The sequence below is a fragment of the Lathyrus oleraceus genome, chromosome 6 (assembly GCF_024323335.1).
Source record: "Lathyrus oleraceus cultivar Zhongwan6 chromosome 6, CAAS_Psat_ZW6_1.0, whole genome shotgun sequence".
NCBI lineage: Eukaryota > Viridiplantae > Streptophyta > Magnoliopsida > Fabales > Fabaceae > Lathyrus > Lathyrus oleraceus.
The window spans coordinates 394,789,402-394,808,640 of record NC_066584.1 but is presented as its reverse complement, the minus strand read 5'-3'; the positions used below and the strand labels follow the sequence as shown (position 1 = coordinate 394,808,640).

Here is a 19,239-nt window from a genome sequence, read left to right as displayed (position 1 = left end):
CTTAGGATATGGAAAACGAAAGCTACTTAATAGCTCATTGATTTGTTGCAAATGGACTAGTAAGAGAGCATTTATTTATACAAGTGAATATCAATATCATAAGTACAAATATGTTCTTTAAATGCCCTTAAAGAATAATCAAATAATGCTCTGGTTTATACCAGAAATAAAATAGTCAGTATCCAACTATATATTGAAATGTAAGTGAAGCATCATAAAGATAACATTACAAAACTTGACATTCTGATTCACTGCCAAATTAGTCATTAGTGAAAGTACAAAAGATGTATAAACTTCAAAGTAAACTCATTGAGGCTACAAATAAAGAGTAATGCTGCTAAAATAAAATGGGAAATAACCAAACCTTACAAGCATACACAAATCCCGCCCCGTTTCCTTCTCAAAAATCAAATGAAATAAAAAAGAAGAAGAAAAAAACAAATAAAGTAACAGAAAGAGGCAAGAATAGGAGATTGCATAATCCCTGTATCACTGTTCATAACTAAAAATAGCAAAAAATAAAACAACATCAAGGCTCAAAAATTTTGATAGATGCCCCCCAGATGAACTTCTCAGTGATCATCATCCCTGTACAACAGATTAGACCAGAGCAACAAAACAGGTTATAAGTGAACTGTGAGCGCTCGTTATGCTCTTGATTTAGGAGAGAGAGCCTTCAGATCTTTTGTTTGAGAGTCACGTCAAGTATTCCAATAGATATTTTAGGAGTGTAATGTTCATCAGTATCCACTTCTTCGATTTCCTGGAGCAGGGTTATGTGATATTCAATGTCAATCATAATCAAGAAACACTATTTTTACACAGTTGGTAATTATATTAAAAACGATAAGGATAAAATGAGTAGCAAAAGGTAAGCGAATTTTGACACAGAATAAAGCAAATTCAGTCACCTGAACAACATCCTCTCCCCTGACAACTTGCCCAAACACAATAAGCTTCTCATTAAGATCTGGGATCGGTGCAGTTGTAATGAAGAGGTCAAATCCTTTGTTGGTGTGTTTTCCCTTGGATGTTCCAAGCATGAACGCTTCGTGTTTCATACTGGTGAATCAACATGATATCAATTAATCAGAAAACTACGCAACTCACCGTTAAATAATTACCAGGATGATTATATCTATCTATCTATCTATCTATATATATATATATATATATATATATATATATATATATATATATATTATATAATATATATATATATATATATATATATATATATATATATATATATATATATATATATATATATATATATATATATATATATAAACAGCAAAAACCGGAAGAATAAGAAAACCTTGTAGGTTGCTTTCCTCGTAAGTTCCAATCAGCAGCTCCTGTTCCTTGGCCATCCCCTGCCTGAATCACATAGTGCTTGATTACACGCTGAAAAAGCATCCCTTTGAAGTGCCCTTTTTGACTGCAGACAAATCATAGTTTAGGTCGGAAGCAAACGCAACTAAATTCTACAACAACAAAAAAACAAGCCTTAACCTACTAAATTGGATCGGCTACATGGATCAAACGACGGTATACTGTTTTATCATATATGACATCTTTATTCAACTCATAAATCTTACCTTAATAGTTTCTTAGAATTTTTTTCTAGGTCTTTATGTCTTTAGTAATTTGACTACTCTCCATATGATATATTCTCCATGCTAAATAAAATCTATAAATCTTCTAACTACATGTCCAAATCACATAAAACATAATCGGTCTTACAATTGTAAGATAACTCTACTGCACACCCAGGCCCAACGCGGCATCCCCATATTTCATGGAGCGGAACAGAGTGGAATGGAGTGGAGCGGAATAAAGATATCATTCCATTGTTTGGGTATTTTATGACGGAAAAAAAGCAATTTTATCATTCCGTCCAAATTGGAGGGTACAAAAAGTGATGGAAAGTGATGGAATGGGATGGAATATTCCATCCATTTTTAATTAATCCAAACAACGGAATTTAAGTTTATTCCATTCCATCAATCCCGTTCCACTCCATTCCATACAACATAGTTGGTCTTACAATTGTAAAATAAAATCTTCCCTTCGACTTGGGTGGTATTTTTGTATCCCATAAAACACTTCTGAACAACCTACTAAGTGCATGTTTGGATTGGCTTCTACAAGCCCTAAAAGCACTTCTATTCCACTTCAACTTGAAAAAAAAATTCTTGTTTGGGTACTTTTCCAAAATCAATTCTCCTCCTCCAAAAGCAATTTTATTAGAAACTATAATCCCTAGCTTTTGAGTTTAGTAAAATCAATTTTACATTTATTATATTTAATTTGTTACAATTCCTTTAATTTTTCTTCTTTACCCTTCTTTAATTTTCATGAATACTTCTTTTCTTTTTTATTTGTATTAGAATTTATTACCAATTTGGTAATTACACATTTAAAATCAATTTTGGTAAAAACTATCCAAAGAACATTAACTAATAACAATCACTTCTATATTATTGTATCCAAACATAAATCAATTCTACTAAACTCAATTCTAAGAAAATTAATTCTACCAAACTCAATTCTCTCAAAATCAATTATGTTCACGCCAATCCAAACACACTTAATATATTTATATCAAAAAGAGTTTAGAAATATCAGACCCCCCAAAGAGTTGTACCAAACAGAAAAGTTAGCGCTCATATCATGCAAGTGTTGGCCCCTAATTGGACCCATTAAGAGAAAGAGACCCAGATGGAGACGGAAAGTGTTGAGTTGGCAAGTTGGTTAGAGAAAGTGGGAAAGTTACACATGAGTTGGTTAGAGATAGTGGGGAAGTAACATGTGAGTTGGTTAAAAAGAGTTAGGAAGTTACATGTGAAGGGAATATGAGGTTTGTGAGAGGGGACAGAGGATTATTCAGTATCATTTATAATAGAATCTTAAGGTTTGGAAAAGAGAGGATTTCTTCTTCCTTTGATGAGCTTTGCTATGGGATTATAGGGAATTTATTCTCATTAATAGTTTATTTTTATCATTAATAATACTTTTCTCTTATCTCTTGAATTGGGTTCCCATCAATGGTCCGACCTACTGGATCTATCGAGGAAGAGTCAGTGATGTCAGAGAAGTTGCTTCCCATTTTTTATGGAAATGAAGACGATTATTGGTGGCTGATCCAATTTGATAGGTACTTTGAAGTCAACAAGTGGATTTATGAGAAGATGAAAGTAGACTGGATGACTGTTTGGGTTGAGAGGAGAAGCTTCCTTATGGTGGTCTTCTTGGAAACAAGACAACCATAATGCAACTTGGAAGAATTTTGAAAGGGGCTTTATTAAGAAATTTATCCCATATTTGTGGGATATGCTTGAAGTTGCAGAAGATGAGGAACAAGAAAGCAAGGATCACATTCTAAATGAGATGACAAAAATAAGGAGTCAGGATGTTGGTGATAGACCGGTAATAGAGGAAGCCGTACGTTGGTCGACATAAGGAATGAAGAAACGGAGATCATGGCACCTACTTATAACAGGAGAGAAACTGGCATCAAAGGATTAGCACCTGAAATTAAGAAGATGCAGGAACCACCACATTCAATGGAGAAATCCCCCTATACGAAGGTCATAGGAAGCAGGGCTTTGAAAGAATTTAAAGTGTGTGTCGAATTGGGAAAGTCGGAGAAGAGAACTGTATCAAGCTCAATGGTGGAAAGACAATCTGCACATAGATCAGACTAGCGACCACCATCGAAACTGCCTACGTCGGCCGACCCGTGACAGTACTACACTATGAGCCCTGTAACCCACGTTGATCAAAACAAGTCCAAGATGGACAACACTCTTCAATGACAAAACCGTCAGAGCCGCTGGATGTTGAACGAAATGTGAAAGTTCCAATACAACAAGAACTGTGGGATAGTGAATTTTTGTTTCACCCACAAATATGACGACGGCAGAAAAATCAACCTCGGAGCTAGAGCTTAATAGAATTACACTATTTATCAAAAAGATCATTGCGAATGGTGCTTATGACTTCACTAGAGCTACTCTAAGGACTTCATTGCTTGCTTCATATGTCTCTGCATGCCAGAGCAGAACAATGAGGTCTTGTTGATACTATTACTGTAATGGCTCGGAGGCTCCATGAGCTTAACGGAATCACACTATTTATCAAAAAGATCATTGTGAATGGTGCTTATGACTTCACTAGAGCTACTCTAAGGACTTCATTGCTTGCTTCATGTGTCTCTGCATGCCAGAGCAGAACAATGAGTCTTGTTGATACTATTACTGTAATGGCTCAGAGGCTGCATGAGTTTAATGGAATCACACTATTTATCAAAAAGATCATTGTGAATGGTGCTTATGACTTCACTAGAGCTACTCTAAGGACTTCATTCCTTGCTTCATATGTCTCTGCATGCCAAAGCAGATCAATGAGTCTTGTTGATACTATTACTGTAATGGCTCAGAGGCTGCATGAGCATCTCCAGGAATGCAATGGAGACGAAGACTTGAAGGCAGAAGCTGATGCTAAGGTGCAAAAGTTTACTGAATGGGCTCTGAAATGTATTGGCATCCATTCCAATCTTCAAGATGATAGTTATAATCTTCAAGACCCAGCTTCGATTATTTGCCATTAAGACCTTCCTTGATCTTGCTGGCAACCGCCTTACGGGGAAGGACTTCAGTGAAGCCTTTAATGCGGCTTGCTTTCCTCTCACTCTTTTCTCAAGCTCATTTGATCCAGGTTGGGCATTCGGCATGTCGGCTGTTGTGATCCAAGGGTTGTTGGGCATGTTAGTAAAGGGGGGTGCAGGCAATGTCAGACAGTGTTTCTTGGAGGCTTCACGTTTTGGAAGTACAGAACTTGTCTGTGTACTATTGCAGATTGCCCAAAGAAACAAATTGGATGTTGATGTTCATTTAGCGTTAGGCTTTACCTCCCATTACGGCAAGATAGGCCATGGAGTGTCTGGTGGAAGAGGGTAATGTTGTATAGTCTATGGAATCCAGGCTGTGCTTAATTTGGTATACAATAAATGGAAGTTTTGGTCCTCAAATTTTTGGTTGCACATGATGTCTAATCTCACTGTTTTCAGTGGCTCGATTCCCATTTGTTTCTCAAGCAAACTGAATGGTCTCCTAGCAGCAAGAAGAGTAATAGAAACCACTTTCAACCTGAGGACAAGGTTGTTTATAAGAGGGTGGCATTAATAGGACCCATTAAGAGAAAGAGGCCCAATGGAAAGGGAAAGTGTTGAGTTGGCAAGTTGGTTAGAGAGAGTGGGGAAGTTACACGTGAGATGGTTAGAGATAGTGGGGAAGTTACATGTGAGTTGGTTAAAGAGAGTGGGGAAGTTACATGTGAAGGGAATATATGAGGTTTGTGAGAGGGAAACAGAGGATTATTCAGTACCATTTGTAATAGAACCTTAGGGTTTGGCAAAAGGAGGATTTATTCTTCCTTTGAGGAGCTTTGCTCTGGGATTATAGGGAATTTATTCCGTGTAATAGTTTCATTTTATCATTAATAATACTTTTCGCTTATCTCTTAAATTGGGTTCCCATCAGCCCCACACAAATAGCCAATCTCTCAGGTAACCAGAGGACATGTTCATTTCAGGATGCTATGACAGTATTATTATATATATGAGCAATTCAAAGTTGTAGAACTAAAGTCTATGTTCACAAGTCACAGCCATCACACTCACAAGTTATTGCAACAAATTGATCATCAATGTTATTTCAGAGAAACTAATGTTGAAAAATAGCACAGCATGCTTTTTAGGCCTACTAAAGACATGAGATAATGTGAGATATTGCTATGGAATATGGGGCTTTCAATTTCAAATTGCAAGGACCAAATTACATTTTAGCCAAGATTATAGAAAGAGAGGAAAATTGCTGTGAACATAACTTAGGATATTCTAATCACCCGGCAAAGGTCAAATTTCCACCTATTGTATATCACAAAAATATCTGAAGTTGACAAATTCTTCTACTCCAAGTCTAACCAGACCCAAACAATTCAGCAGCTTCCATATTAAAAATTTGAAGGAAAAAAAGTACTTACCATAAGTCGATAAATTCATCAACAGCTTCAGGAGCACTTTCCTTGTACAGTTCTACTATTATCGACCCTTTAGAGGTATTTAAAACCTATAATCATGAAAAAGAAATAAACCATGTAATAAGATGAAATTTCATATAATAATTTCAATTAACGAGCATTCTAAACTATGTTGAACACTTATTTTTCACAAAAGAATTATTTAAAGAATTGAACTGCAGCAGCATGGAAAATGAAACTCACAGCATATTCAGGTAGCTCAGATTTCTTCGAGTCCGGAAAACTATTATCACCCTACAAAAGTAGATTCACTTCGATAATAACTCTATATGGGAAAATCCAACCACACATGGATAATTGAAGCCCTTTAGATAAAAGGGTGTATACACTTTGCAAGCATGTCAGATAACAAGAAATTACAGAAGGGTTGAGGAGTCATAAGAAACCCTTTATATGCAATTAAAGATGTACCTCATCAGATACTGTCGAGTTATTTTCTAATTGCAATCTTGATCTGAAAACAAGTAAGAAATAAATTGTTAGGCAACAGACAATGACCTATATGAGAAAATGGAAAGAATCCTGATGCAAACCAATAATCACCTTATAAGAAATCATATAACTAATGCTTGTTCGATCCAAACTCAACTTTAAAAGAAATGCCGAAACACAATGAAAAATTGGAAACAATGTACATGCTAAACAAAAAACACAAAATCTGCCAGAATTTGAGCATAAACTAAAGTGACATCAGAGTAAAGCTAAAGGTTCAACCACCACAATAGACAGGGATAGTTCAATCAAGATAGCAGTAAAATAAAGCCTCTAAGCAACAAAATAAAACTTTCAGAAATTCCTCTATCCTAGAGCAAAATAGCATCGCAAATAATATCAAGCATTCCAGAGCAGCAAGTGTCCATGAAGCTAGAGCTCGAATTAGTATGAATTTCTAAGATATCTTTCATTGCTTTTCTGTCTAAATCTATGAAGCACAGACAACAAAAACATGAGACTGACACATTGACACCGGTAATAATTCGAAAAAATGAATAAATTAAACATAATCACAAGTGTCGGTGTCAGTGCTACAAAGGTCTAAATACACCACATATCATTTCTCACACTAAGAAATCTCTTTCACTGCTATAACAAAAAACCTGCAACTAACCTGTTGGACCAATGTCTGTATGTAGCCAAAAGGAAAAAACCAACCAAGACAAGTACCAAAGCATAAAATATAATACTGGCCGCGCTAATGCGAGAAGGTCCCTTCTTCCTTTTGCTTTGCTGTAACAGAGCCTGAGGCTTGATCCTAGCCATTTAACCTAAAGGGCATCATCATAAACATCATGATCATAACAACAATTAACCAGAAAAACAACCAAAAACCAATTAATTCAATTCCAATATAATCCAAATCTTAATCAAATCAAAAACCAACAAAAACCCATTACACAAAATTTGAAATTTTCAACATATCTATGAATCTAAAGACTTTTTGCTAAAGAAACTTCGTATGAAACTAATCGAGATAAATCCTATTCATATGATCAAAATTGTAATTCTAATACAAGTTAAGATCCATCAAAATGGGGAGAGTTGAATCCACTAAGATTAGGGCAAAGACAAAAACTTCAATAAGAAAGAATAAGGAAAGGAAAGAAAATACACATTAATTATTAGAATCCAAAAATGGAATAAAGCAACTACCTAATTTCCTAGTTTAGGGGTGAAAGAAAACAACAGAGAAAGAGAAGGAACCTAGGAGATATTTTGCGGTGAAGTGAAGTGGAGGGTGAGGGAGTGAATGGATCGTAGAAGAAAGGAAGTTGGGGTTTTACGCAAGAGGGAAATCGACGCGCGTTTGTGCTTCGTTTCAACGATGAAATGGAGAAAATTGGTGTACAGTATTGAAATCAAGACTCGGACCAGTTTTCCAATGTTGGGGTCACATTTTAACATTTTCTAAGGATTTACAGCAAGTTTTTTTTTTAATAATTTTTATAATTTTATATGTCTTTTGTTTAAAAAAATTATAAAGAATTTTAGAAAACAAATTTATAAACATTTAAAAAAATAAAATGAAAAATTAATTTAAATAATTTTTAATAAAATATTATTTTAAGTATTTCATAATTTTATTATAAATTTGTTTTAGATATCAAAATTTAAAAATAAAAAAATCACTTAAATTTAAAGTTATTTTAAATAATTTTTCAAAAACAATATATCTTTTTAAAAACTTATATAATTTTGACTACAAGAAATAGATAAGACTTCACCCCATCCGAAGACAGGTGATTTTGACCTCTAACGCATCTCTCATCGTTTGATCTAATTGAACGGCAACCCGTTTAAGACGTTGTATCCCATAAGGACAGTTTTAACTACTTGCATTATATAAATTCCAACACGCATCATTTCGGTATTCTCTCATCCATATATGCACGCTACTTTCTCACTCATTCACTAACTTGGATGTTAGAGTGTTAATCTTGTAGGTCCATCTCCGCTTCGTCGTACTAAAGGCTCACTCAGCCGAGCAAAAACTCTCTTCCATTCGATTTGTACCAAATTTTGGTTCCAATTCGAAACAGTGGTACCATTTGTGGGAATCGAGTTCTAATTCTCATGAATCTCCATGAATAACACCATCGTGTCACCATGATTCCAAATTGTCGATCTTTCTCTTTCAGATCATTGATTGTTCCTCCTCCAAAGCGTCGATCTCTTCCTCGTACATATCATCGATCTATTTCCTACTACCATGATAGCAACGAAAGTAATTTGCTCTGTTACCGCGTGTAATGTAAACATCGCAATTAATGTTGCAACCAACGTTTTTGGTCTTGTAAAAGAGTGTCGCTACCGGGATTTCACGATAACGAAATTGGGACTAAAGAAATGTCAAAGAGAGACAAAATCAGAAGAGTCACCACCGAATTTTATTTGTGTGCCTCTATCGGAGAGACGAGGGGAAATAGTCGATAAAACCCTTAAAAAGATACGCGTACGGGAAACGCTAAAAGGGAATAAGAAATCGGTCTCGTAACCGAGATTTTGGTTCAAAAGTCAATTACGCAAAAGGAAGGTATTAGCACACCTCACGTTCATGGTACTCCATGGAAACCATTTGGGTTGTTTACGCGCATGGGGATTTATCCCATTATTGTTTTATTTTCAAAAAAAAAAGTGTGTGAAAGAGAGAGGTTTTGTTTTTTTATTATGATGTTCACCAAGGATCGGGGCCCTTGTGTCTACGTATCACTCATTCGAAGATGAGGAATCAGAGCTCCGTAGTTCGGAGTAGAAAATGTTTGTGTGTTGGTTGATTTTACCTTTGAGAAAATGGTTTTTGGGATGATGTCCTAAGGCGCAAAAATTAGTTTGATGAGTTGTATTATTTTTACCTTTAATAAGGGTTTTATGAAAAGAATGTTTGTGATTATATTGTACTAAAGTATATGGACGGATGTGATTATTCTAAACAATAAGTCAAACGTCTTGCGTCCAAAATAATCAGAGTAAGGATAGGAATGCTCCATTCTTACTCATTCTTCGCCACTTAAGGCTCGTGGTGCACAATAATAATCGTAATTTTATTATATTTTTTAAATTTGATTATGAAAATGTCAATTGACGTTGAATCAAGGGTTTGCTTATTTGATTATGAAATTTAGGTAATGCAGCATGCATGCAAAGTAACCAAACAAGAAAGTAAAGAGTCTCATTGTAAGGTAGCCCAAGAGAAAATATTGTGTGTGCAAAAAGTGACCTAAGCTAAACAAAGGGTAATGGTCTTACAAACATGTCCCCCTAATGTGGTGCTATGATGACATTCTTACAACATGAATGTAAGTTCGGATAAAAATCCAACGTTCACAAAGTATCACAAAGATAATGGAAAAAAGGCCTTCAAGCAAATGTCCTAGGATGAGATCCTCTAAGTCCAAGTTGATTAAGCGAAATTGATCGTTTTTGATCTTATAATTTTATCATGTTTTTGTTGTTTTAAATGTATGATAACAATAAAGTAAATAACAATAAATAAACATGCATGATGAGTTTATACAATGATGATGATGGTGATAATGAGTAATTGAATATAAATTACAAGGTAACGACATAAAAGTAAATTACAAGGTAAATATAATAATAATATCACAATAACAATGGTTAGTGATTATAAATAAACCACAAGTCAATGGTAACAAAATCACAATAACAATGGTTAGTAGTAAACAAAGTTAGTGAAATATAGTTAGTGGTTAGTAATATGTGCAAAAAAGAACATTTTGAGGATTATCTATTCATAGGTCAAAAAAACTCAAAATATGGCGCATCAAGGGATAACTTATCATTGATGCAAAGTATTAAAGATGATTAATAATCATCTAACAATAGATTTGTAACAAAGAAATTTATACAACCCCAAGTTCATCTATCAATATTTTGACAAATAGAAGATTATATCACTCAAATAATTATGATTTATTTTCTTTCTCTTTTTTTTACTTTTTTTTATTTAGCAAGATAGTAAGAGAACATAATGTAAATGATATATGGTTAAATAATAATGGACATAAACACAGTGGCGGAACTGAGGGGGGACGTGGGAAGGCCACGGCCACCCCTCAACTTTTTTTTTTTAATTCATATATATTAAATTACTAAAACATCCTTATTTTAAATTAAAATTATTTTTTATTTTTTATTTTTCATTCAAAGTTAGGTTAAAATACAGAAAAGGTAAAAAGCTCATACCTTTCCTTTCTTTCTCATATGGGTTTGCTACCGGCACCGGAATCGGAACAGATTAAAGTGATCGGCATCTAACAGGTAAAAAACTTTATTCATTCTTCTTTTATAAAAAGTAACAAATTAAAGTGATTGCTTGATTTGTGTTTTTGAGATTTTTAGGGTTCTTATTTCTTGATGTGTTAAAATAATCTATATGAGGTTTATTAAGCCAATTCATAACACTGTAATTTACAAATATAGTTATACACTATAATAAGGTTTATTTAATCATTGTTGCTGTTAATTTCTAATAGTGAAGTTACCGGTATTTGAAAACGGATTAAAGTTGATTAATTAAGTTTATTAATTTTTTTCTCTTTTAATATTTATGTTCTCTAAATTGATTTTTGGATCTGATATGATATTATAGGAAGAGTAAAGATGAATAATAGGAAAATTGATTATTTTTTCAAAAGGAAAGCATGTGAAATTGAAAGAGAAGAGAGAGATGAAGAAATTATAATCCCGACATCTGAATCTGAAACAGTTCTTGAGAATCCAACAATTGAAGAGCATCATGGTTTTGAAAATTCTTTGGAACGCGATCCTGGAAAGCGTCCTCCAATTTGGCAATATCCACCAAATCAAGTGGATGCAATACGAAGAGCTTATCTAAAATGGGGTCCATATCAAATTCATTTAGAAAACTATCCTTTGTCCGGTAACGAGGATCATCCGAGAAGGTTTCAACATACTTGGTTTAGCATATTTCCATCATGGTTAGAATATTCACCATCTGAAGATGCCGCATATTGCTTACCATGTTACCTTTTTAGCAAAAAACTAAGTGGACGTCCCGGATCACTTGTCTTTATTTCTATGGGTTTTAGAAATTGGAAGAAAGTTAGGAATGGAAAACATTGTTCCTTTCTTAAACATGTAGGGAAGGATCCTTGCTCACCATACAACAATGCCATGAAAGCTTGTCAAGACTTGTTGAATCAAGATGGTCATATTAGAAATGTTATTCAAGTGTAAAGTTCAAGTTAAAGAATGAATAATCGGTTACGACTCAAGACTTCAATTGGCATTGTTCGTTGGTTAACACTACAAGCTTGTGCTTTTAGGGGTCACGACGAAAGTAGCAAATCAAGAAATCAAGGTAACTTTCTTGAGTTATTGAAACTTTTAGCATCCTACAATGATGAAGTTGCAAAAGTTGTGTTGGAAAATGCTCCACAAAATTGCAAGTATACTTCACATCAAATTCAAAAAGAGCTCTTGCAAATTCTTTCTAGTAGGGTGAAAAAGAGTATTCATGAGGAAATTGGCGATTCCAAATTTTGTATCGTTGTTGATGAAGCTCGTGATGAGTCAAAAAAGGAACAAATGGCTCTTGTAATAAGATTTGTTGATAAAGTTGGTTTAATACAAGAGAGATTTTTTGATGTGGCACATGTTAAAGACACCACATCTTTAACTCTTAAGGAAGCAATATGTGATATACTTTCTCGACATAACCTTGATGTTTCTAACATTCGTGGCCAAGGGTATGATGGTGCTAGTAATATGAGAGGAGAATGGAATGGTTTACAAGCCCTCTTTATGAAGGATTGTCCTTATGCATACTATGTTCATTGTTTTGCTCATCGATTGCAACCTGCATTAGTTACATCATCAAGAGAAGTCAAACTTGTTCATAAATTTTTTGAGAAGCTGATTTTTGTTGTGAATGTTGTTTGTTTTTCTACAATGCGTCATGATGAGTTACAAGCTGCCCAATTAGAAGAAATTGCTTATTTGTTAGAGATTGATGAGATTGTAACTGGTAAAGGTGCAAATCAAGTTGGTACATTGAAACGAGCTGGAGATGCTCGTTGGGAATCACATTACGATTCAATTTCTAGTTTGATAAACATGTATGAAGCAACTTGTTTAGTTTTAAACAAAATTGCAAAAGATAGAGGGAGTTATGCTACACGTGGGGATGCAGATAGTTGTTACAATTACTTGAAGGCATTTGATTTTATATTTATTTTGCACTTGATGAAAGAAATCATGGGAATAACAGATATGCTTTGTCAAGCCTTACAAAAAAAATCAAGATGTAGTTAATGCTATGAACTTGGTTCGTTCAACAAAACATCTTATTCAAGGTTTGAGAGAAAATGGTTGGGGTATATTGTTTACTAAAGTGGTATTTTTTTGTGAAAAATATGGTATTGAGATTCCTGATCTTAATGATGTTCATTCAACAACAAGATTTGGACGCTTCCGTCTTGAAGAGAATCAAGTCACAATTCAACATTACTTTAAAGTTGAAATCTTTTTCACTACCATTGACAAACAGTTACAAGAGTTGAATAGCAGATTCAGTGAGCAGGCAATGGATTTGTTAACTCTTTCTTGTTCTTTATCTCCTAAGGATGGATATAAAGCTTTTAGCATTGATACTATTTGTTCTTTAGTTGAAAAATATTATCATATGGATTTTAGTGATCAAGAGAAGAATAATTTGCAATTTCAACTCCAACATTTTCTATTTGTTGCTCGTCAAGCATCAAACTTGAATAATTTATCAACTATTCGAGAACTATGTTCATGTTTGGTTGCATCTGGACAGGCTGAAACTTACTTCTTGATTGATAGACTACTTCGTCTTATCATGACTCTTCCCGTTTCTACGGCCACAACTGAGAGGTCTTTTTCAGCAATGAAAATTATTAAGACTAAGTTGAGAAACAAGATGGATGATGGATTTCTTGGAGATAGCATGACAATATATATTGAAAGGGAGATTAGTGCAAGCATTAGTTCGGAGTCTATTATTGACGATTTCAAGTCACTCGAAACGCGTAAAGCATTACTTTAAGGTAGTTTTAAGTCATGTAATTTAAATTTTTAGTAATTAACTTTGTATTTATTTTAACTTTAATTTTTTATTTAAAATACTATTTACATTTTATTTATAATCTTTATTTTACGTTAGCGGTCATCCCAAATTTTTTTATCTGGCTCCGCCACTACATAAACATAAAGTACATGAAATAAAATGAACACTAAAATAAATTATGAGAAAATAAATAGCAAATAAAATAAAGTGCAATAATGTAAATGTTAGAAGTTAGTAGTTAGTGGTTAGTGGAATTACAATAAGCAAATGAATTAGCAAGTTGGTATAAAGAATATGGTTTCATTTATGCATCAAATGACTCAAGTATGATTAAAATAGAGACAACCTACCAATTTCTCAAAGTATCATGAATGATTTATTGATCAATCATTAATAGGTTTGAAACATTGAAGGTTTTATCAACTCTAAACAACCATGGTCATGACCCAATAGACCTCATCAATCAAGCAAATATAAATAATAAGTCAACAATAACTAACAAATGACAACAATAAAGTTTGATTAAAAATGGTGAATAAAAAGGTAGTAATAGAAAAAATCCCAAGAAAATGTGTGTAAATCAAACTTAATCATTTTTTACAAACTTGACTCTAAACTCTCTAAAAAAACAACCCAAGAACAACTAACAATTTCCAACACAAAAAACAAAACCAAGAATGTTAAAAAAGTTTAAGATACAATCATTATCCAAAAAATGTGAAAGAAATAGGTTATTCTGGTGTTGAGCTTGAATGTGAAATAAGAGATTTGAGATGGAAGTGTTTATGGTAGAAACTTAGTGAATGGGGCTGAGTTATGAGTAGGAAAAGTGAAGTAGGAAAAAAGTTGGTGGGGAGGTGATTTTGAGAGGTAATGTGTCACACCCCAATTTTGACCCTGAACCGTTGATTCAATACATTCATAATAGTTATTGCATCTCTGCATAGCATACCATGCATTCCATACCGCATAGTGCCTAGAATATCAATAGAAATAATTTTTTCGGATCTACAGGCAAAACGGTTGAATTAATCAACGGATGTGCGTCAAATCAGTGGACGAAAAATTTTAAAATCAAGCTTCTAGACATCAATTTTATTAATCTATGTTTCACGTAGTTTGATCTGGAATGCTCGATTTATTTGTCAACTAATTTTTCTGCCACTTTTTTATCAGCTCGAGTCTGTTTAACCGGTCAAAATTTATTTCAAAATTAAAAGAAATGCTGTAATTTTCCAATAACTTTATCTCGTACTGATCATTTTTATGCATTCATTTTAATTTTTCAAACGCTTTTGCGCCCGACCTTTATCCATTTTGAGACATTTTATTATTATCTCTTTGTAAAAATGTTTGATTCAATTAATTAGAATTTTCTACGTCTTTGTTTCAGTTTAATATAGTTTTTTTAAGAATAATTTCATTAAATTTTTATTTAATTCTTAAAACTCATTTTTGTTCTAAAAACTTTGAAAGAAGAGGCACTTTGGTATTTGTCTCAAATTTAGTAACCGTAGTTTGAAATTATACAAATCCTAAAGATGTTGTTGAAAAGGCACGAACCCCATCATTAAATAAAGAGAGAGAACTTTCTTCTAAAAAACAAAAAAAACACTCAAAAAGCTCACCAACAAAAAGGCTAGTCAGTAGCCACACCCATTTGGTCCAAGGTCCCTCTCACGTTTTAAGTAACATCAATATAGCAATAGAAAAGCAGGAGAGGGAAAGTAGGTGATGTCTCTTCTCCATAGAAGAGCCACCTTACTCGTAACAGGACAACTTCACCAAAGGGGACTGGTCGACGTAATGACTGTTCTCGGGGAATCTCAAAAAGACAAGTTTTTATCAAAATCTTGCAAAAAGACACTCTAAAAATACTGACGAAAAAACAAGAATCACCTAAGAAAAACGGGGAGAAGACTATATAAATGGGCGGACGATCTTCAAAAACAGGACCTTTTTTCTACACACAAAAACAGAGGGCAAAAATTTTCTTAGTTTTCTCGCTTACATGGTTGTTGTTCATCAAAAAAGACCTCAAAAAAAATTCCTTCTACTACAAAGAACATCTCCACACCATTAATACTCCTCCATCTCTTCAACTTCCCCCTCGAATAACAACCGAACTCAAACACACAAGCTACAACTTGAACAACAACATGAACAGTTGTCGTAACACCGTTTAGAGCACTATCAAACGCGCTAGCTGCAAGTCGAAGACCAACACGACAACATTACTATCCGACGACGTCCTCCCTTCAAACTCCTGTACCTCACCAGCGAGGAATCGAAACCACCCACGAACCGCTGATTCAACACAGTTCCGCAGATCCACCGCGAGAGACTCTGCTCACCGCCATTCATCTCCTTCACAGCCGAAGAATCGATCGATAACACAACCGCCTCCTCCACCAGATCGCGACCACGGAATCCCAAGGATCGATAACCTCAAGCTCACGACCAACTTCCAACAACACACGTCGGACTGCCACTCATATTCGTGTCTACTCCAGATCGCATCACCATTGGAGCTCGACGAACAACCATGATGCAACAAACCATTCCACCGTTGACGGCTTTCGGCGACCACCAGTGATCGACGAAGCAGAGAAGTTCGTGGGAGCGAGAGATTCATATCAAAGGTGAACAAAGCTTCAGGGACTGAATACATTTTGAAAAAAGAGACGAACAAGCCGTTGAGATTCGTTTTTTTTTTCTTCTGGAAGAGGAACCGTCTGAAGAATGAACGAGAAAGGTGAGAGGTTTGTTTTTATGATTTTTTTGAAGCCATGGTTTGTTTGCGTTTAGAGAGAGATTGAAAGAATGGAGTGTGTTCTCTGTTTTTTCTTCACATTGAAAAAGAGGTAATGTTTTGTAAAAAAAAAGGGAGAACGTGAATGGCTATCTTGGGAAACCAATAGCCTTAATTAATTTGAAAAAACTCTCCAGGTTTCATTTATTTATTTTTAATTAAAAATGGAATTTGGGATAGGGGATGCGACCCCTCCTTGGAGCAGCTTGTTGTTCTTTTCCTTTTTTTTCTTTCTTTAAAATCAATTGTTATTTAAATAATGGGTTTAACTTTTATGGGTTTGGGCCCAAAATGCCATTTAGAGTCCACATCCCATTTCCATGTTTCGCACCCCATGTCTAATTACATCTCCCTCATTTTATTATTGATTTAGTTAATTAGATTAATTAATTATTGTTAAGTAGATTATCCGATTACTCGATTTCATTATATTTGGTCGATTGATATCTATCCATGTTCGTTTCATACACGTAAATATCTCAATTACACTTCATTCTCAATTCAAATCACTTCAAATCATTTTCTTAAGTAAGTTGGAAGAAAAAGATTACCTGGATGAAATATCCAGTTGTAATCCCGAATATTAGGCTCAAGCTGTAAGAGCTTGCAAGCCATAAATATTCGTCTTCTCTACAAAACACTTCAATATTCAAACCATTTTCATAACTAAAAGTTGGAAGAAAAAGATTCCCTGGATGGAATCCCCAGTTGTAATCCCGAATATTAGGCTCAAGCTGTAAGAGCTTGTAAGCCATAAATATTCGTCTTTCTCCTCCAAAACACTGGTAAACATTCGAACCATTTCCTCAAGAAAAATTGAAAGAAAAAGATTACCTGGGTGAAATATCCAGACGTTGTCCCGAGTATTAGACCCAAGCTGTAAGAGCTTGCAAGTCATAAGTGCTTGTCTTTCAAACTCCAAAATACTTAATTCCTATCTTAACCCCTTTCAATAAAGATGGAAATGGAACATGGTGGATACCGTGCACTTCTGAAATTAAGACTCGGGATGGATGCCTCGCCTATCTTGACTCTCGCCGTCATTGTCAATGCGGTTTCTTCAAACCCCTTTCTCAATCAAATTCAAAACACTTAATCTTTATTAAACACTTTTGCCAATAAAGATGGAAATAGAACATGGTGGATACCGTGCACTCCTGAGACTAGGATTCGAGATAGATATCTCGCTCATCCAAGTTCTCGCCATTACTCAAAAATACATCCAACCAATCAAACTCTTTCTCGCCGCCGTGCGATTGATCAGAAAACCCTTTTCATAAACGAAAGACATCTTGTCTTAAGATGATGCAAAGCAATGTTTCACCCACAATTGTTGAGTTGAGATAAGTGACGTTTTTCCGAATGTTGATTTGTAAATCCATTCGATGTGTGGTATACGTCCGCTCCTCATCTGTTTTGGGTAAAACAATGTCTTCGTCGATTAATACAATATAGCTTTCGCTAAAATCGACCAACAAACAAACATTTTCTACCCAAAACTACGTAAGCCTTGACTTCTCTATTGAGATACGTAGGAGCAGGATTTGTAAATCTTATCAGCCCCACTAATAAAAAACTTAGGTTTAGTCCTTCGTCAAAAATCCAAAAACATTCTTCTCTCTTCTATTTTTTATTTCCCACCTAATAACTCGAGAAGCCCAACATTTCAAGCTAACACTAACGCGCACAAAACCTAATGGTTCCCGTTGAGTACAACGGACGTGAGGGGTGCTAATACCTTCCCCTTGCGTAATCGACTCCCGAACCCTGATATTGGTTGCGACGACCATAATCATTGTCGTTATTTCCTGGGTTTTATCGATATTTCCCCTTTCCTTTTTAGGAATAAATAAAGTTCGGCGGCGACTCTGTTTAGTCCATCATTGCGAGCGTGCGATTGCGCTTCGCTAGGTCGTGTCTCTATTTTTCCTGAGGTACGATAGATGGCGACTCTGCTGGGGACCAACTCCCTAAGTGAGTCAAGCCTAGTTAGGTCGTTTGTGTGCCTCTGTTTGTTTACTTGTGTGGATTTTCTTTCTTGCTTTTGCTATCTTTATTGTCATATTGATATAAATCTCTTGTATTGGTTTCATTATGCTTTGGTACTTGGATACTCTAATTGCAAACCTTGTGGGAAAGACTTTTTACCCGAGTCTCGAGTAAAAACATAAGATAAGACGAGGTTGAGTAGCGCGGGTCCGCGAGATGAATTTCTCGTTGGGTCAGTGCGAGAACCTTACTTAGAGTAGATTCTTGAGAGGATGTTGTCGCTCGGCAAGTAAGTTGTCGTAAGCTTCGATATCTTCTTTAGGATCCATGACTCTGAGAACCATTTGTAGAACCTTAATCCTTCGTCCAACTAGGAAAGATGGTTGCGTAGCATGGGTCTGCGAGTTGAATTTCTCGTTGGATCGATGCGAGAACCTCACTTAGAGTAAATTCTTTAGATGGAGTTGATCCCCGACAAGTAAGTTGCCGCACGTAGCAAACAGTCTAATGGATCCATGACTCTAGGAACTTTTTTGAAACCTTAGATCATACCTGGTGAGAACCATGTTCTATACGAAGCAATCAGACTTATCCATGCCTTAAGCCAATTGAACTTATACAAAAAATGCATCACATTCATCCACATACATTGCATCAACATCATAAAAAGAAAGCTCTTAGTTGTCTCTTATTTGTTTCAGGAATTGAGAACTTGAAAATGACAACTCCAAGGAGAAACACTTTCACACTTAAGTACAAG

The 19,239-nt window shown here is 34.9% G+C and overlaps 1 protein-coding gene across 2 annotated transcripts; it reads right to left on the bottom strand.

Moving 5' to 3' along the window:
* Positions 1-226: 226 nt before the first annotated feature.
* On the bottom strand, positions 227-8,001 carry LOC127092243 (peptidyl-prolyl cis-trans isomerase CYP21-4). Of its 2 annotated transcripts, none has more exons than XM_051031093.1 (8): positions 7,756-8,001; positions 7,214-7,370; positions 6,517-6,559; positions 6,289-6,339; positions 6,049-6,134; positions 1,319-1,441; positions 912-1,062; positions 227-763 (listed from the first exon to the last, which is right to left on the bottom strand). In XM_051031093.1, exons 2-8 carry the CDS (start codon positions 7,363-7,365, stop codon positions 677-679), a joined length of 693 nt encoding a protein of 230 aa, XP_050887050.1. In that variant the 5' UTR covers positions 7,366-7,370; positions 7,756-8,001; the 3' UTR covers positions 227-676. The 2 variants fall into 2 exon arrangements, with proteins under 2 accessions (XP_050887050.1, XP_050887049.1); XM_051031092.1 differs by having other exon boundaries at positions 7,807-8,000.
* Positions 8,002-19,239: the final 11,238 nt, after the last annotated feature.

What these genes read in the sequence shown, in the direction of transcription:
- LOC127092243 (XM_051031093.1), bottom strand. Translation starts at nt 7,365, where the DNA reads ATGGCTAGGATCAAGCCTCAGGCTCTGTTACAGCAAAGCAAAAGGAAG. An exon ending in ACTCGACAGTATCTGATGAG is followed by an intron (nt 6,340 to 6,516) that starts GTACATCTTTAA and finishes CTACTTTTGTAG; the next exon opens with GGTGATAATAGTTTTCCGGA. An exon ending in GGGGAGAGGATGTTGTTCAG is followed by an intron (nt 764 to 911) that starts GTGACTGAATTT and finishes ACCCTGCTCCAG; the next exon opens with GAAATCGAAGAAGTGGATAC.